This window comes from Dipteris shenzhenensis, chromosome 33 (genome assembly GCF_047967505.1).
Source record: "Dipteris shenzhenensis isolate YYH24624 ecotype China chromosome 33, Dip_SZ_1.0, whole genome shotgun sequence".
NCBI classification, from domain to species: domain Eukaryota; kingdom Viridiplantae; phylum Streptophyta; class Polypodiopsida; order Gleicheniales; family Dipteridaceae; genus Dipteris; species Dipteris shenzhenensis.
The window spans coordinates 27,199,669-27,215,585 of NC_141628.1; the positions used below are offsets into that span (position 1 = coordinate 27,199,669).

The window sequence follows — 15,917 nt, forward strand, 5'->3', positions numbered from 1 at the left end:
TGAACGTTAATAGAGCATTTTATCTCGATTGTATCACTTAAAACATCCTCATTCTACACCTGGTAAGGATAAGGAACCCAGTTATCCCATTATTTTGAGTTGCATGGTGGATTATATTTTGGCCTACTTTTGCTTTTTCGTGTAATTGTTCATGTATGCATCTAGTTGTAAAATTTATTGAAGTGTCAGTCTATGTTGTGAACAAATTTGGATGCATGCCGGGTTTAAACATTGCACATTGATATCTGCAGCTCCAGGTTTAGGAAATTATGTGGAGGCTCTTGTAAGAAAAGGAGGGGCTGAATTTCAGGTAGTTTATCTTTTAGTATGCATAGGTAATCCTATAGAGGAAAGGATCTGTTTGATTGACTGTGATTTTGATTGTTAAGAAACCTTTATTATATGTTTATGTAGTGGAAGGGGAATATTTTGATATAATTCTTAAATCTGTAGTTTTACAGTATGGAGAGTTTTTTTTTTAGGGGGGGGGGGGCAGCAATTTGTGTGCTTTTTAGTCTGCTTTGATAGAACAGGGTTTCTCCTATTGGTCAGGTGGTCATCATTCAACAAAATGGCGAGGTTGTTACAAAACAAAGTGTCCATGGTTTCAATGTTGGGAGGGTACGTATCAAACTGAGAAAAGGTCGTACGACGAAGGCCAAAGAGCCATACTCAGCATCTATGCAGGTTTTATTCCACACAGCAGTGTTCATTCCTGTGTTGTGGCTGCGTGGAGTTGAATTGAAGTTAGTTCCCGTGCTTTAGGAAATTTTACTCCTGGTGTGTTTATTCTCCCTACTTTGGATTGAATAACTCTTGCTGAAATTTAAAATATCGAACCTTATCTGGGGACTAGCTCACTAGGCCAACATACCTGCCAGTCTGGATTTGGATTTTCAAGTCTGTTTATAGACCATTTGTATGTGTTGGCATGCTGGTTAGGCTAGATATCATTTGTTACCTCAATTTGTTATCCTCCATGCTTTTTTTTGTCACCGTTTCTTTACTGTCATTAGCTAACTTACTGTGATGTTTTGGTAAACGTGTTATGTTGTATAATTCTGCAAGTTTAAGTGTTTTCTTTATTTCTTTTGTTAATTATCTGCTTTTTTTTTAATGAAGAGAATGTGGACAACTTTTAGATCAGACTTCCCTATTAATTGCTGGCTTTCATGGTGGCAGAATGTTTTGTGTTTACAGAAGAGTTAGGCATGTTCCTGCAAAATATATTAAAGGAAATACATCTTGTTGATCTGTAGAGGTGATATTTCCAATGGAAGGAAAATGAAGTACTGTTTTTCCTGTAAATGCAGCTTTGTGGCGCAAGAGGTGGTGGACTTGCTGCTGCCCAAGGTTTGTTCTGGCAGGCGAAGAAGGGATTGTCGTATTTGTTGGCCTTTGAATCGGCAAGGGAGCGCAATGCTGCAATTATGCTAGCTCGAAGATTTGCTTTTGATTGTAATGTAAGCTTTTTCCAGAATATGTTTAAAAGACGCGCGTGGAACCTCTTTTTTTTTGTTGGGGGGGGGGGGGGAGATTCTGACTACCAATGCAGAACAACGATCTGTGAGGTCTTTTTGCTCATATAGTGGATATTTTTGCTCAGATAATGCTAGCTGGGCCAGATGATAGAGCTCCCTTGGGAACGTGAATGCCAAGTAAAGATTGGAGACAGGTGGTTCTCACAGATCCTGAGTCCTTCATTATAGCGTCTTTATTGTATGCACTTACTTTTGGAGATTTCACATGAAGAAAATCAGGTTGTATTACGGTCAATGTAGTACTATTTTATGCTGGCACTACGATGTAACTTATGTGTAGCTAGTATACCTGGGAAGGAAGCAGCAGTCCCCTTTTTGAGATAGTGTATTAGCATTAGTATTACCCACCTAGGGTGGTGGAAGACGTTCTAACAATGATGCTGTTTATTGGGCTCTAGAAAGTAAAAAAGTAAAATATTTGCAACAACAGATGATGCCTTGTGCTCTGGCTTTGTAAAAAGGATATCAAACAAGACATGAACAGCAGTCTAGCATGATTGTAATTGCTCTTGATGTCTTGAACTCTAACCTAACTTGCCATCGGATTTATATTCCCATTTGAGGCACTTTTGAGCTTAGAGAGAGAGAGAGAGAGAGAGAGAGAGAGAGAGATGGTATGGTTGTATTAGAGTCTTTGTGACACCCTTCAGGATCTATGGGACTTGTGATCACTGTTAACTTAATAGTGATCCCTTACAGCCAGTGAATAAGAACATTACAAATTGGTTATGTAATGAGTGCTTGTTGGGCTATAGCTTGTGTGCTAGCCCCGGTACCTTCTTGTTTCTCTTGGAAAAGGTAGTGATTTGTCCATGAATCTCGTAGTAAACTAGGGATGTACACCTCCTCTAGTGTGATCTATTGCTCCCTAGGTGTGCATGCAAGTCTCCTTGTTTCAATCCCTAGTTGGTGGGATCAGATCCACAACTGTCCAATGGCAATCCTCAATGCATGTGAGACTCGTTTGTCCTCGAGGTATTGGGATTTGATAATCACTCTCCTCGATTACTAGAAGTAATGTGATAGAACTTAGGTCCCCATTGTTATCGTATGATATGGTTAATCTCATCTTGTAGGTTGTGATCTAATCAATGTACGTCTCTCGGTTATATCATATCGTGGAGTTATGCCAAAAGCCTTTTGAAAGTTTGGATACGCGCGCACATGCATGTGTGCACGTGTGCGTGTGTTTGTCTGTGTGTGTGTGTGTGTGTGTGTGTGTGTGTGTGTGTGTGTGCTTGTGGTTGTGGTTGTGTCTGTGTTTGTGTGTAGAGAGAGAGAGAGAGAGAGAGAGAGAGAGTAGACTCCGTTCCTAGAGAGAGAGAGAGAGCATGTAGACTAGTTCCTATTCATTTGATTGTGAGTATTTGCATGGACTTGTTTGTTGGTCTTCCTTTTATTCATAAAAGCCATTGTAAAGTTGTAAATCTATGGTTAACCATTGTCATGTAAGAAGAAGCATCTTGAATTGAAATTTGAAAGCCTAGAACTTACAAACGATGAGGACTTGCTATATGAAGGCATCAATGTCTAAATACACAAGCAATGCTTACTTTCTATAAAGTTACAAGATGTGATGCCTCTAAGAAAGTTGGAAAGCTTCATCAAAGATATACATGAAAATACTAAGAGATTAAGCACTAATGGCACGCTTGGTGTTCCTAGGACAAGTAGGGACCTTCATTGTAAATACATAAGCAATGCTTACTATCTATAAAGTTACAAGGTGTGATGCCTTTAAGAAAGTTGGAAGCTTCATCAAAGATATACATGAAAATACTAAGAGACTTCAAGATTAGGTACTAGTGGCACGTTTGGTGTTCTTAGGAAGAGTAGGGACCTTCATTGAACATTTATTAAGATTGGATTCAAATCTGATCTAATTTCAATTGGGAAGATGTCGGACCCTAATATATTGGCTTGAATAGATGTGAACCTTAGAATGTGCTTTAGACATTTTTGTGAGCTAGAAAAATGCTACCATATCTTGATATACTTATTCATATAACTAAGGCAAGAATCTCAAAGGACTCAACTTTTGTGAACTTTTGAAAGAAAAAGTTGACCCCTTTGAATTTTAGCAAGCTACTTGGGTTATGTTTGTGAGGGCTTCATTAAAAATAAAATCATCATTGCAAGCTTATTTGGTTAGATTGAGAAAGGGGTTGGTAAATATGTTAATAAGAGTGTGATTTTGCGATCATATGAAGAAGCATGAAGAAAGCATAATAGGTAGAATCCCTATAGTTGCCATGCCAAAAGGTTACTAGTTGTACATTAATGATTGCAAATTGAGATGTTAAATTTATTTAACTAGATGATGCATACAAGTGCATTGGAAAGCATTGTGAAACCTACGTAGATAAAAGGTTATAGTTATCACATCCAATCGACAATAGGTGCCACATCATTGAGTCCTTGTGTTCATTTGACATTGTTTGAATGAGCAACACATCCCTTGAGTCTTTGTGTTCATTTGACATTGTTTGAATGAACAACACATCCTTTGCGGCTGGCTCCATAAAACAAAGCTCTAGAGGATGCATAAGATATTTGTAGGATGTTGAATTGGATTTGGAAGATAGGTTGACAAACAAGCATGCATGGAGATGAGTCAAAGCCATTGATGACCACCTTTTTTAAGCTTAGCATCAGGTGCAAGTCACCATGAGCTCTATAGGAAATTGTAGCACATGCCTAAGACTGTAAAAATTATCGCACTACACGATCGGTGCGGAGCTCTTTGTATAGTTGTAGACCTTTCATGATCCACATTGGAACACAGACAATGCTTGCATTGAGTTGATTTTAGGAATTGACAATCAAGCACTGAAGAACTTAGTTTAGGACTAAAGTTATGGAGTGAACTCAAGGAGTCAATCACATAGTGCATTGCGTAGTGAACTCAGGGAGTTGCAAGTTTCAAGTTGAAACTCTTGAAGTTCCAGTACTCAATTGCGCAACGAAGTCTTGAGTGAAGTCACTCTAGGTTCGAGTAGAGAAGCACACTTAGAGAGGAGCGAAGCAAACTTAGGGAGCCAAGCGCACTCAATGAGTCACACTTAGGCAAAGATGCACTTAAAGCCCTCATTTAAGGAAAACATGATCCACACCATCTCTTCATTGTCCAAGTCGATGTGTCATTGTAAAAGGGTTGAATCTCCTTGTTAGTTTTGTGTTATCAAGAATCGATTTCAATGCAATCTCCACTTGTGAATTTGTGTGCATCATGTTGTTCTTTTGTTGTATTTGCTAAATGGTTGAAGTAGAACTTTCATTTAAGAATCTTTCAATCTTTCAAATGGTTGAAAGAGTGGAATCATGCCTTGAATTGATGGCAAATACCTTGAACATGGAAGATCCAACAATCTCAAAAGAGGAATTTGGGTAAATAAGGAAATGAGACACTTGTTCCACTTGCCAAATAGATGGCTAGAGAAATTGTGCAGTGGCTACTTATTATGGGCAAGAAGTACATCACATGGATGTCAATTTGAAAGCATACAAGTATAACTAGAACGTTGTACTTTAAGAATCAGAACACCTTGCATGTAAACTTGAGGGCACTATCAAGGTCTCAAATAGGCACGCAACAAGTGCATGCAATCAAATACTTTAGGAAGAAAGCTTTTGTCAAGAGTAATGCATATTCAAATGTATGTGTTGAACATGATACAGGATGTGATGTCTATTATTCTATGCGTGGATGATTTAATAATAAAGAATAACAAAACGACAGTAGAGGTCGACAATGATCAAGTAAAGAAATTTGAAATGTCAAATTCGGGCTGTTGCATTACTACTTGGATAAAGAGGCAAGATAAAGTTCCCTTAACTTTCTTATAAAAAAATGTGCCATAAAATTTATTAAAGACTTCAAATCCAAGCATATGCTTACTACGGTATCTATTCAATTAAAGATGAGAAAAATTAACACCATCATTTTTTCTTGGTGTTTGCCCATTATCTGGTTGGTTGAGTGGGAGATGTATCTACCATGGATTTGAGTCTGCTTGGGTGAAATCGTACATTGGCGTAATCTATTATCAAAGTATTGTGGTGTAGGGGAAGGAAGTTACGCATTGGCAAGTTGATATTTGGGTTTGATTGAAGAATTTGCCTGGCATAGAAAGGTAAACCTATTGTGAGCAATCTTAGAGAAAAACAAATAGTTGGGATCTATTATAAGATGAATGGTGGCAAGTTGGGATGATAATTGGATACATATTGAATGCCTTGCATGTTCGTGGTACCCATTGCATTTGAACAAAGACGTTTGTTGACTTTTGTTTGTTTGTTATCGTTTACTTAGCTTGCAGATAAGCTCAACTAGGGTCTTCTTGTAGCAGTGGATTTGAGATCAAAGAAAATCAGGTTTACAAACACACAATCACATTGTAGAGCTCCAAGACTCTACACTTTTTGACAACAAGATCATGTCTTAATGAGAGTCCATGATATTATCAAACCTAGGGGAGGTACGGCCACTTCGCCCATGGATACATTACTCTTTATACATGAGACAGGGTTAGACTCACGAGACCCACTATGGTTCACAAGGCATGATTATTGTAGCATCTCAATGTAGGGTCTTGCTACCCATGAGTACATACAACCACAAGTACATCCTATGAAGAGGAGTCAAGGATGCTACTGATTGATCTTGCACATGCTCTAGAGGCACCAAGGATTTTTACGACATCTTATGAAGAGGACCCAAGGATGACAATGATAGTTCTTGGACATGTTCTAGAGACATCGAGAGTCCCACGAGGACCCTATTTGTGTCCATGTGGAGCTTAGAGTAATGATTGACACAAGAAATGACATGGCATTAAAAGAGCTCCCTTAACACTTAGAATGTCTATTTCATTAATGAGGTCCCTAGATTCCATCTAATTTCATCTCACTTGTTTTTCGAAGGTGTGATACAGACCCCAATTCCCACCATGGTGGTTTACTCCATGTTGGTTGGATTTCATGGGTGTAATAGAGACCCTAGTTCCCCACATAGAAATTCCCCACATAGCGGTGTAGTCCATGTTGATTGGGTCTCCATTTTCCTTGGTCTGATAGGCTTTTTTTGCTTTTATCCCAGTTGACATCAATAAATCTCTCTCTCTCTCTCTCTCTTAAGCAAGCGTTGCCTAGTAGGAGTGGGAGAGAGAGTGTTGCCTATTAGGATTCCCACTCCTTATGGTATAGTTGTGCATGCATTCTAAGGGTGGAAAAGTGCTAGAAAGGATTCTCTCAAGTGGACTTAATATGCCAATATATAACATCCTTTCAGTTCTTCTTTCCTTGCATATGGGACTATTGCGCCCTAGAGCCCACATTCGAAAGTGCATCTATTAAGGGTCATTATTCCCCAATAGTCCAGTAGACATAGATTCCTTTAGGCTACCAAGGGATAGGCTTATGTAGGTTGGAACCTTTGAGATAGATATGCCAATACAATGTAATAGCCAATTGACCGCATGCTCAAGCCAATCTGCTTATGTTGATTAGTCAACCACATGCTCCAAGATGTGTGCATTGGCTAGTTACATTGCAAGCACATGTTACCACATTGTATAGGCAACCTTGGGCTACTCATTTATGATGTATAGGGCCCGATAGCCAGAGACAATCCTCAATATTCTAGCCTTGACTAGTTAATAGCTACCACCACAAGTCCCATAACTAGAGGAGCCACTACCTCCACTAATGGATTGCACTTATCTCCACACTATAACACCTCACATGAGGTCTTCCACTTTATTTTTCTACACTACAATATAACACCTCTCATGAGGTCTTCCACTTTATTTTTTCTACACTAATTGATATGCCACTATTGCACTATGGGCTCTTGTCCCGACATCTACACACATTGCGACGTTGAGCAAGAGCCATAATGGTTCGTGTAAGGGACATTGTCTATTGACATCTACCTATTGAGGTCCTTTCTCCCCAATGATTTGGACTAGCCATGTATGCACCTGAGGGTCCCAAAATGCTAGTAAGGATTTCCTCTTGTGGTCATAATACTCTAACAACAATATAGCATCTTTTCATTTATGCCTTCTTCGCATATGGGACTTTCCTAGAGGCAGAACCACATATATTGAGGGCCATTATGACCATATTATCCATTATGCATATATATTTTTGGAACACCAAGGTGGTAGGAGGACAATGCCTTAACAATCCTCACATGCGCCAAAAAACATCAAGATAGTTAAGGCAATCCACCACTATTAGAAATGCTTTGGTCAACCAACAATGTGCCCAAGCCAATAGGCCTATGTTAGTAATAAGGATTGGTTAGACTTACTGATTATGAGGTGACCACATGCTACCACATCATAAGGGTACCAAAACTACACGCTTCCCACTATCATGATGTATATAGGCCTATTGTCACAATCCTTACTCCATACTCCAAGGTTGCCTAGTTAGTAGTTGCCACCATAGCTCCCATAGTCTAGAGATGTAGTTGCTGCCATATATTATTTAAACCAGCTACCATTCATGCATGCATAAGTCATCGTGGGTCATCAAGTCATGTGTGGTATCTTCCACCACCCATGTGCAAATTGTCATGCAACCTTGGTCACTGTGGGTCATTATATTGTGCCACTTTTTACACTAATTTCTTATAACAATTTTTGTGCATATCACGTACAATCATTTGCTTGATTCTTTTACGACGACTGATGCTAATTTGCTTTTGTTGACTCACAGGAGTCCAGGTCAGTGCAACACACATACCATTTCTACATTTTAGATGATAGGGAACATGACACCTTATTTTTGCAGCATGCTTTTCTAGTGCATTGGGAATAGTTGAAAAAGGAAAATCCCCATGCAAAAAATATAAAACAACATTGGGTGTGGTCAAATGGTGCTGCCTCTCAATTTAAATCAGCCCGTGGATTCTACTTTGTCTCAATGTTCAAATCACGCACTGTGCCAACTCTATCTAAAGTCGTCCAGCCATCAGACCACACATGGCCCCCATCTGGTGTCCAAACCCTAAACATGATGTGGAATTTCTTTGGGTTTAGCCATGGCAAGGGTGAATTGATGGATGCGGTGCTGTTATTAAGTAAGCTTTGTTTAAACACCAATTAACATGCCCTCAAGAAAAGCTCAATGATGCCCATGATGCTGTAACATGGCTTATAGCCAACCTCTCCACAGGCGTGCATACAAAGCTTTAAGAATAGTGTAGTATGCAGAGTGTTCCATGAAGTGAAAGTGGATGAAGTGCCAAGAGAATTCGGCATGATTGTGAGAAAATTAAAGGAGTTCGTGGTCTACACAACACATGGTGCTTTTCAAACAACCACCTGACTAAAACAAGAAAACCTTCTTGTTTCTGCAGTGCGTGCATCATAGGGGATCATGACGATTGTGAGAACATTGCAATTATGAAGACATGGGAGCAAGTTCAAGTTTTTCCTCTACATTCAGATGGAGTGACAAACAATGGAGAGACAAACAACGACTCGCCATAGTTTGGGGAGAGTTTTGATGACCTCATTGACTATTTGGAAGAGGGGGATAGCTTTGCAATTGTCGCTGCCTCTAGGAAGAACGAGGAAGATGACCCATACTTTCTGTTGTTGTGCACAAAACCTAAGCACAAGGTTGAGGAAGCATTTTTAAGGATAATTGCAGAACAACCTATGAGAAGTGGGATGTAGTAGTTGGAGCTTTTTGGTATTAAAAAACATCCAAGAGAGGCCACAATTATGAACTACTACATAAGATTTCACAAACATTTGTGTACTCTCATATAGTAAGAGCTATTAAGTTCCAGATGCAACCTGTGCCACAACAAAACAAGGGCAAGAGTGTCTTCAAATTGGATTTAGACATGCATGAGCACATCTTGGGGTGTCTTAAAGCAGTGGACAAGAACGACTACGATAGTTACTATTGTGCTATCCTAAAATTTGTTGCAAAGTGCTATACTAAAACAGTCCCCTTTAGGCTGGTTATCTTTAACTATCAGATTTCAGCCATCGGGCTACTTAAGACATTAGAGTAGTCCTTTTTCATCACTTCATCCACCTCGTGTATTCAGTAGTTGCATATAAAATAAGATCAGTTAACATTTTACTTGGGCAGACCTAAGATAATTCATATAGGCTCACAATATATTACACTCACATATTATCGACAGAAAGAATAAACCACCTCTCTTTCCAGAGATATTCAAGTATTAACATGGAAGCAGGATGACACAAAATCATGTATTACAAGCACCATATATCATGGACGATGGCAATCCGAGAAATTCCACGTGTCCTAGAAATGCCTGCAAGATTTTTAAATTTTCAAAAATACAATGACATTTTGTGGCTCAAGGAAATTCCGAACTCCTGACTATCTTATCAACCTCTTTGTAGCAAGCATCTCCCAGCTCTTTAGGCCAGTCTGATGCACTATCGCAGACCCCAACACACACTCTTCTCACTTATTGCTTACTACTCTCTGCTTGCTTATGTGCCCATAGTAACTTCTCATTTCATTGGGGGTCCTCTTCATCCTCTGCTCTCGATGCTCTTTACATCGTCGAGCCTTTGCCATGTCCTACCAAAATAAACATACATCATGAGCTTGACAAGTATCTTAAAGGAATATGAAAAATGATAGCCATGGAAATTCTTTGGGTCTGTTTCTGCAAGGAGCTCATCCAACATTGTTCTCAGATAGAACATGAGCATTCCAGAGTCTTTTGGGTATGCCATAGATTTGCAGTAGGTGGATTGGTGTACAGACTTTTAGGGCTAGGGGGAGTGACAAAGTGCTCATCATTTTATATGTGGATGATCTCATTGTCACTGGAAATGATGAGCAGCTCATAGTTGGAGTGAAAGCTCAGTTCTAGGTTGAATTTGAGATGAAAGACCTTGGAGAGCTACGCTTTTTTCTTGGCATAGAGGTCATCAAGGAAGGTGATGACACAAGGATGCTACAATGTCAGCGTGCTTTAGACATGCTTGTAAAGTATGGTATGACTACATGCAATCTCGTAAGGACATTGCTTGATTCGAATGCTAAGTTGTCAGCACATATGGAGGATGAGATAGAAGATCCAAACATGTATCTAAGAATGGTAGGAAGCTTAATTTTCTACACCATTACTTGTTCGGATCTCAGTTATGTAGTTGTAGTAGTTAGCCAATTTATGTACACCCAAGAAGCCACACTTGGATGCAGTTCCCAGGATCATGCAGTATGTCAAGCATACACTTGGATATGGTTTTCACTATAGGGTTGGTTGAGATTCCAATCTTTATGCATACACAAATGCTGATTGGGTAGGTAGCTCGAATGACAGGAGATCTACATCAAGGTATGTATTTAGTTTTGTAAGGGCTATAGTTTCATGGTCTTCAGGCCAACCATTACATTGTGTTCTACAGAGGGACAATAGTTGCAACATGTGAGGACGTCTACTTATGCAATCCACTAGCACAGATTGGCTATGATGTGGTGGGTTTGATACCTCTTTATTGCAATAAAATTAGCAGGATCTTGCTAGCTAATAATCCCTTGTTTTATGCTCACATGAAACACATACAGATCCACTACCATTTCATTCAAGAGAAGATCCTTAATGGAGAGGTAGACTTGCAGCATGTGTCTACCAAGGTGTAGATTGTAGACATATTCACAAAGGCATTGCCCCATGAGAGGTTTGACTACTTTTGCCAGTTTTTGGAGGTACATTGCTTGAATAGTGCAAGCTCAAGCACTCATCCTCCTCGTGACTTGAGCTTGAGGGGGAGTGTTGAGATGTATGGAGATGTACATATGGAGGCGCACGTCTCTATCCGCCTACTCATCCCATTGATAGGTGGAGCACACCGTGACCAATAAGCGGGACATGCAACTTATCTTACCTACATTCTAGATGTGATTGTGTTAGTTCCCATGTATATATGGCACACTTAGTCTATATTCTATTGTGTGAGATGCTCAGTTAGAAGAATAAGAAAAAGGCTTCCTCCATCTTCTCCTCTCTTGTTGTGTGTATGCTCCTTGATTCATATCACTTCTATAACACAATAGACACTTGGTTGTACCCAGAGAACCCATCTAAGAAACTATAAGCTTCCTTACCAACGAATCTCTCCGAGACATGCTCTGTAAAGGGCAGTGGGTATTGGTCCTTATGTGTCTCAGCATTAATTTTTTAAAGATCTACGCATACTCTAATCTTGCCTTTATTTTTTAGGACTATAACGATGGGGGATACCCAGTCTAGATGCTTAATCTCATAAATGAATCTTGCATTGATTTCTTTTTGTATCTCTTCCCGTACAATCATCGTGTACTTTAGATTCATCGGTTAGGGTCTCTACCGCACTGACCTTATGTCAACCATCATACGGATGGTGTGTTGTACGAACTCGGTCAGCACACCCTTCATATCTGTATAGTTCCAAGCGAAGAAATCTTGGAATTCATGCAATAGAGCAAGTAGGGCTTGTTCTTGCTCAGGGGGTCTGGTTGTTGGCTATATAGACCAATTTAGGGTCTTCACCTTTGTTGGCAAGGTCCACTTCCTTGACCTTAGCCAGACCGTCATAGCCATATTGGTTGCCTTGGTTTGCTAGCCGCTTAACTTGCTCAAGAAGTATCTTGCAATCCTAGACCATGTAGGATTCGAAGTTCTTAGGGACTTGGAGTAAATCTGGTTCCTCTTCTTCATCATCCTCCAAGGCTTTTAAAGTGGGTTGCTTCTCCTTCAGAGAAGTGTTAGCGTCTTTGGACTTTGAGGCCTTGCCTTTCTGTGGTGGCTTAGTTTCTAAAGGGGCCTTATCCCAATTCAAGGGGCTTCCTCTTCTTTAAGGGATCCTTAAGTCTGTCTAGTCTAGCTCCCCAATTAGATGAGTATTCATGGTGTGCTATAACTGCACCATGTACTTGAACCAATGAAGGTCTATTTTTACTTTTTGGATCCCCTAGCCATCCTTTGGTACCCTCAAGATGTTGATCATGTTTAGAGGGACTCATCTTTAGCACCTTGGGATCATGGGCCGCCATTTTTGTTCCTGTCTTCGAACTGCACCTATGGTCTCTAGGACATGGATCTAGTTCTGTGAGAACTTGGGCTTTGGCAGCGGATCATACCAGTGGTCATCTTGGTCCTCACCCAGGTCCTTCTTGTTACATGCTTGGAACACATTACTAGGGGCGGTACATTGAGTAGTGTCCGATTCAGCTACCAATAAGTTGTCGATCATTAGGTGGGCTTTCCATGTCTATAGATCGACCCTTACAATCTGATCATCCTTGCGTAGATAGATTCCATTAGAGGCACAGTCATGGACCAGACTTGTGGCCCAATTATGGACCAAACTTGCAGCATGCATAAAGGGTCTCCTTAAGATGACATCATAGCTATCGGGCTACCCGTGGAAATCCATCACCACAAACCAAACACGATAAGTAAGATTGAAGGTCTTGATCTTTATGTCCTTCAAGACTCTCACAAGTTGCACAAGCTGGGTTGTTGCATCATGAGCTAATTATATAATTAGGTTGGTGCTTTCCATTTCAGGCTTTCCCCATTTAGCCTAGCACTGCTTAGTGACAATGCTGACTCTCGCTCCACCATCTAGTATTGCTGTGGCCTTGTTATTTTAGCAAAAAATCGGGAGCACAACATTTCTATCATTATCTCAAAGTACTAGCCCAACTTGTTGACCGGTATCTTTAGCAAATTTGGCTCGTTAGTGGGGGCTTCAACTACATCAGTGGCCACTTCCTCCAGGGTGACTATTTGTCCATTCATCCAATCGAAGAGATCTCTCCAAAGGATGGGGCTCCCTCTTAACAGGGCTACTATATGCATCTTTATTTCTGTAGACAATAATGCAGCGAGCCCTGTGCCACATCCCGAGGTTGCTTGATCGATTCTCGGCCTTTAGACTGTAGTTCTTCAAACCGATAAATGTACATGGGGTCCTTGTCTACAGCCTGGTGCTAGCTAGGATCCTCTTCAAACAGCTTGTGATGTAAGAGCGAGCGCCTACCGATGCACTATTTGAGACTACCGCATCTAGATTTTCTAGGGTAGGCAAGGGTTTGGGAGCTTTTCTTAGGGCCGGTGGTTTGGATGGATGGTTTCCATACCCTTGTTAGTCCTAAGCATTTGGTCAAATCTCTATTGACACTCACGAACTAATTGCTATGCCTTTGTGAGGAGTTGCTTCTCAATAGTAGAGTCGAGGTATTCATTATGGCTGACTGGACTTAAGTCTCAGTCTATGTGGCTATGTCTCACTTACTTAATTCTTTTCCTTAAGCCATAGTACCATAGGATCCAAGGTTGCTCGAGCAGGTCTCGAAGATGTGGATGTGGACATTGTAACAGTGTCTTCGTCCAAGCCATTCTGAATGATGACTCGATCTGAGCCCTTCCCTACTTTGACCACACTTGTCCATCCTTAAACCTTTGGACTGAGATGTGGCTACTTTATCCCTCTTAGCCTATTTTCAGAGTTCCTTGCTCATGGCTCTGGCTTGGGCCCTTGTAATCACATTTAATGACACCAAGGCCACTTGGCCTCTCTTAATGTTCAACAAATTGATGCTAGTTTTACGATCAGGGGTGGTTCTAGGTGCTCTTTTCATGGGGCAATCCTTAGATGGTCCACTCGTAACTGAAGCATAATGGAGCGTTTAGGTTAGTTGTAGATGTTCACGGCACGGGTAGGTCATCCTTGTAGGGATAATCCTTAAGGAAGTGAGGTCTTTGGCACTTATGGACCAATTGGTGGTTGCCTTATAAGGACACTCACTTGCATGATGCGGCCCTTGACAAGTGTAGCATTAGATAGCGTCCTGTGATTCACAATGTTTAGATCCCTAGCTCGTTGCATTGTGGGAGCAGTCTGCTAATACACTAGAATATATTGTTTGTCTTGCATGATGTAATGGCTTACCTGGTTAGTCTGATACACATGACTTTCATAAGGTGAGGGATGATATGCTAAAACGGCATAGTCAAGATCCTCCCACTTGCTCAGTAGTTCTTCAATAATAACCTGATTTATGGGAGTAATCCATGGTGGCGAGTGCTACAGTCCTAGAGGAGGTGGTGGCAGTGGTAGGTTTTGAACCATAGGTGGCCCTTGGTTGGTCGAGGGGGCTCCTTGTATAACTAGCTGGCCTTGGTTGTACTGGTTTGGTGGTGTAGGCAAGGATAGTGGTTGCCTCTGTTGGTACATGGGCTGGGGGCATAGTCTTGGGGTATCGACATTGAGAGGTCTCATGTTTCCCTATCTAGTACAGTAAGCACAATAGAGCATTGGCCTAGCCTGCAAGCGAGGGCACACCTTGGTATGTGGTTGCTCATGCATTACCACACCACACATTGTCTTGTCTTGGGAAGAAGTGCAGATTGTTGGGGCCTTCTCTGCCCAACGACCGCAATGACGATAGCCTACTCCATTTCCACAACCAGCTCCACCCCAACAACCACCCACGATGTAGAATCCAATGATCAAGGCCATGAAATTCAAAGGCAAGAAAGGTATGACCCCGACAGTCACGTGGGACAATTCAAAACATGATGGATAGCCAGTGGCTTAGCACATACCGAATGCAATAAAAAAGGAGCAATTTGCTGCTACATTTGAAGGTAAAGCTATGTCTTGGTTTATGCAATATGGTCTTGCACATTTTGCTACATATGATGAGTTAAAGTAGGCTTTTCTGGGAAGATTTTGCAAAGAAAAGACATCAGAAGCCATTCTGAAAAGGTTGAGAACACTCAAACAAAAAAACCTTTTGGTAGAGGACTATGCCCAAAAATTTAGAAGTCTGAATAGAAGACTAGCAGCACCACAAAGGCCATCTGAGGAACATTTAGGAGATTAATTTTGTAAGGGTCTCCACAAGCAATTAAGAATTACAGTGGTAGGAAGAGATCAGTTAGCAGGAGCCAATGATTTCAATAACCTTGTGGAAGCAGCTTAGCGAGCTGAAAGAAGGTTTGGCATCATCAAGCCAAAGGACAAAAGAGGAAAAAAGAAGGAGTATCAAGACTCCGACATAGATGCATAGGTGATGGAGGATGAAGGAGGGGAGAGGCTTTGGGAGCCACGATTTGAGGCAAAAATCGAGAGAAGTAGGAGGAACACCAGAGCTTACAGACAAAGCAAAAGCGGAGGAGGGAGGAAGGGGCAACCATCCGAGGACTCTGGGGAGGGACATGGTGCAGAGTCCTGCAAACAAATGAGTCCCGCTCTATTGCCTTCCTCCATCAGCGTCCCACCCATTTAAGGCTACGGGAATTTTCCTTGAAAAATTAGGAGTTCGATGTGCGTTCAAAACGATGCGTGGATTAGTTGATCTGAATTTTTAATT

The 15,917-nt window shown here is 40.9% G+C and overlaps 1 protein-coding gene across 1 annotated transcript in view; it reads left to right on the forward strand.

Annotated features, from left to right (window-relative positions):
* The window catches only part of SCAB1 (plectin-like protein), an 81,539-nt gene extending 79,402 nt beyond the window's left edge, over positions 1 to 2,137 (forward strand). Inside the window, exons 9-12 of the mRNA XM_087371563.1 lie at positions 252 to 310; positions 553 to 687; positions 1,314 to 1,463; positions 1,607 to 2,137. Of these exons, the coding sequence (XP_087227689.1) occupies positions 252 to 310; positions 553 to 687; positions 1,314 to 1,463; positions 1,607 to 1,651 (389 nt within the window). The 3' untranslated portion in view covers positions 1,652 to 2,137. The remainder of the gene's footprint in view (positions 1 to 251; positions 311 to 552; positions 688 to 1,313; positions 1,464 to 1,606) is intronic.
* Positions 2,138 to 15,917: the final 13,780 nt, after the last annotated feature.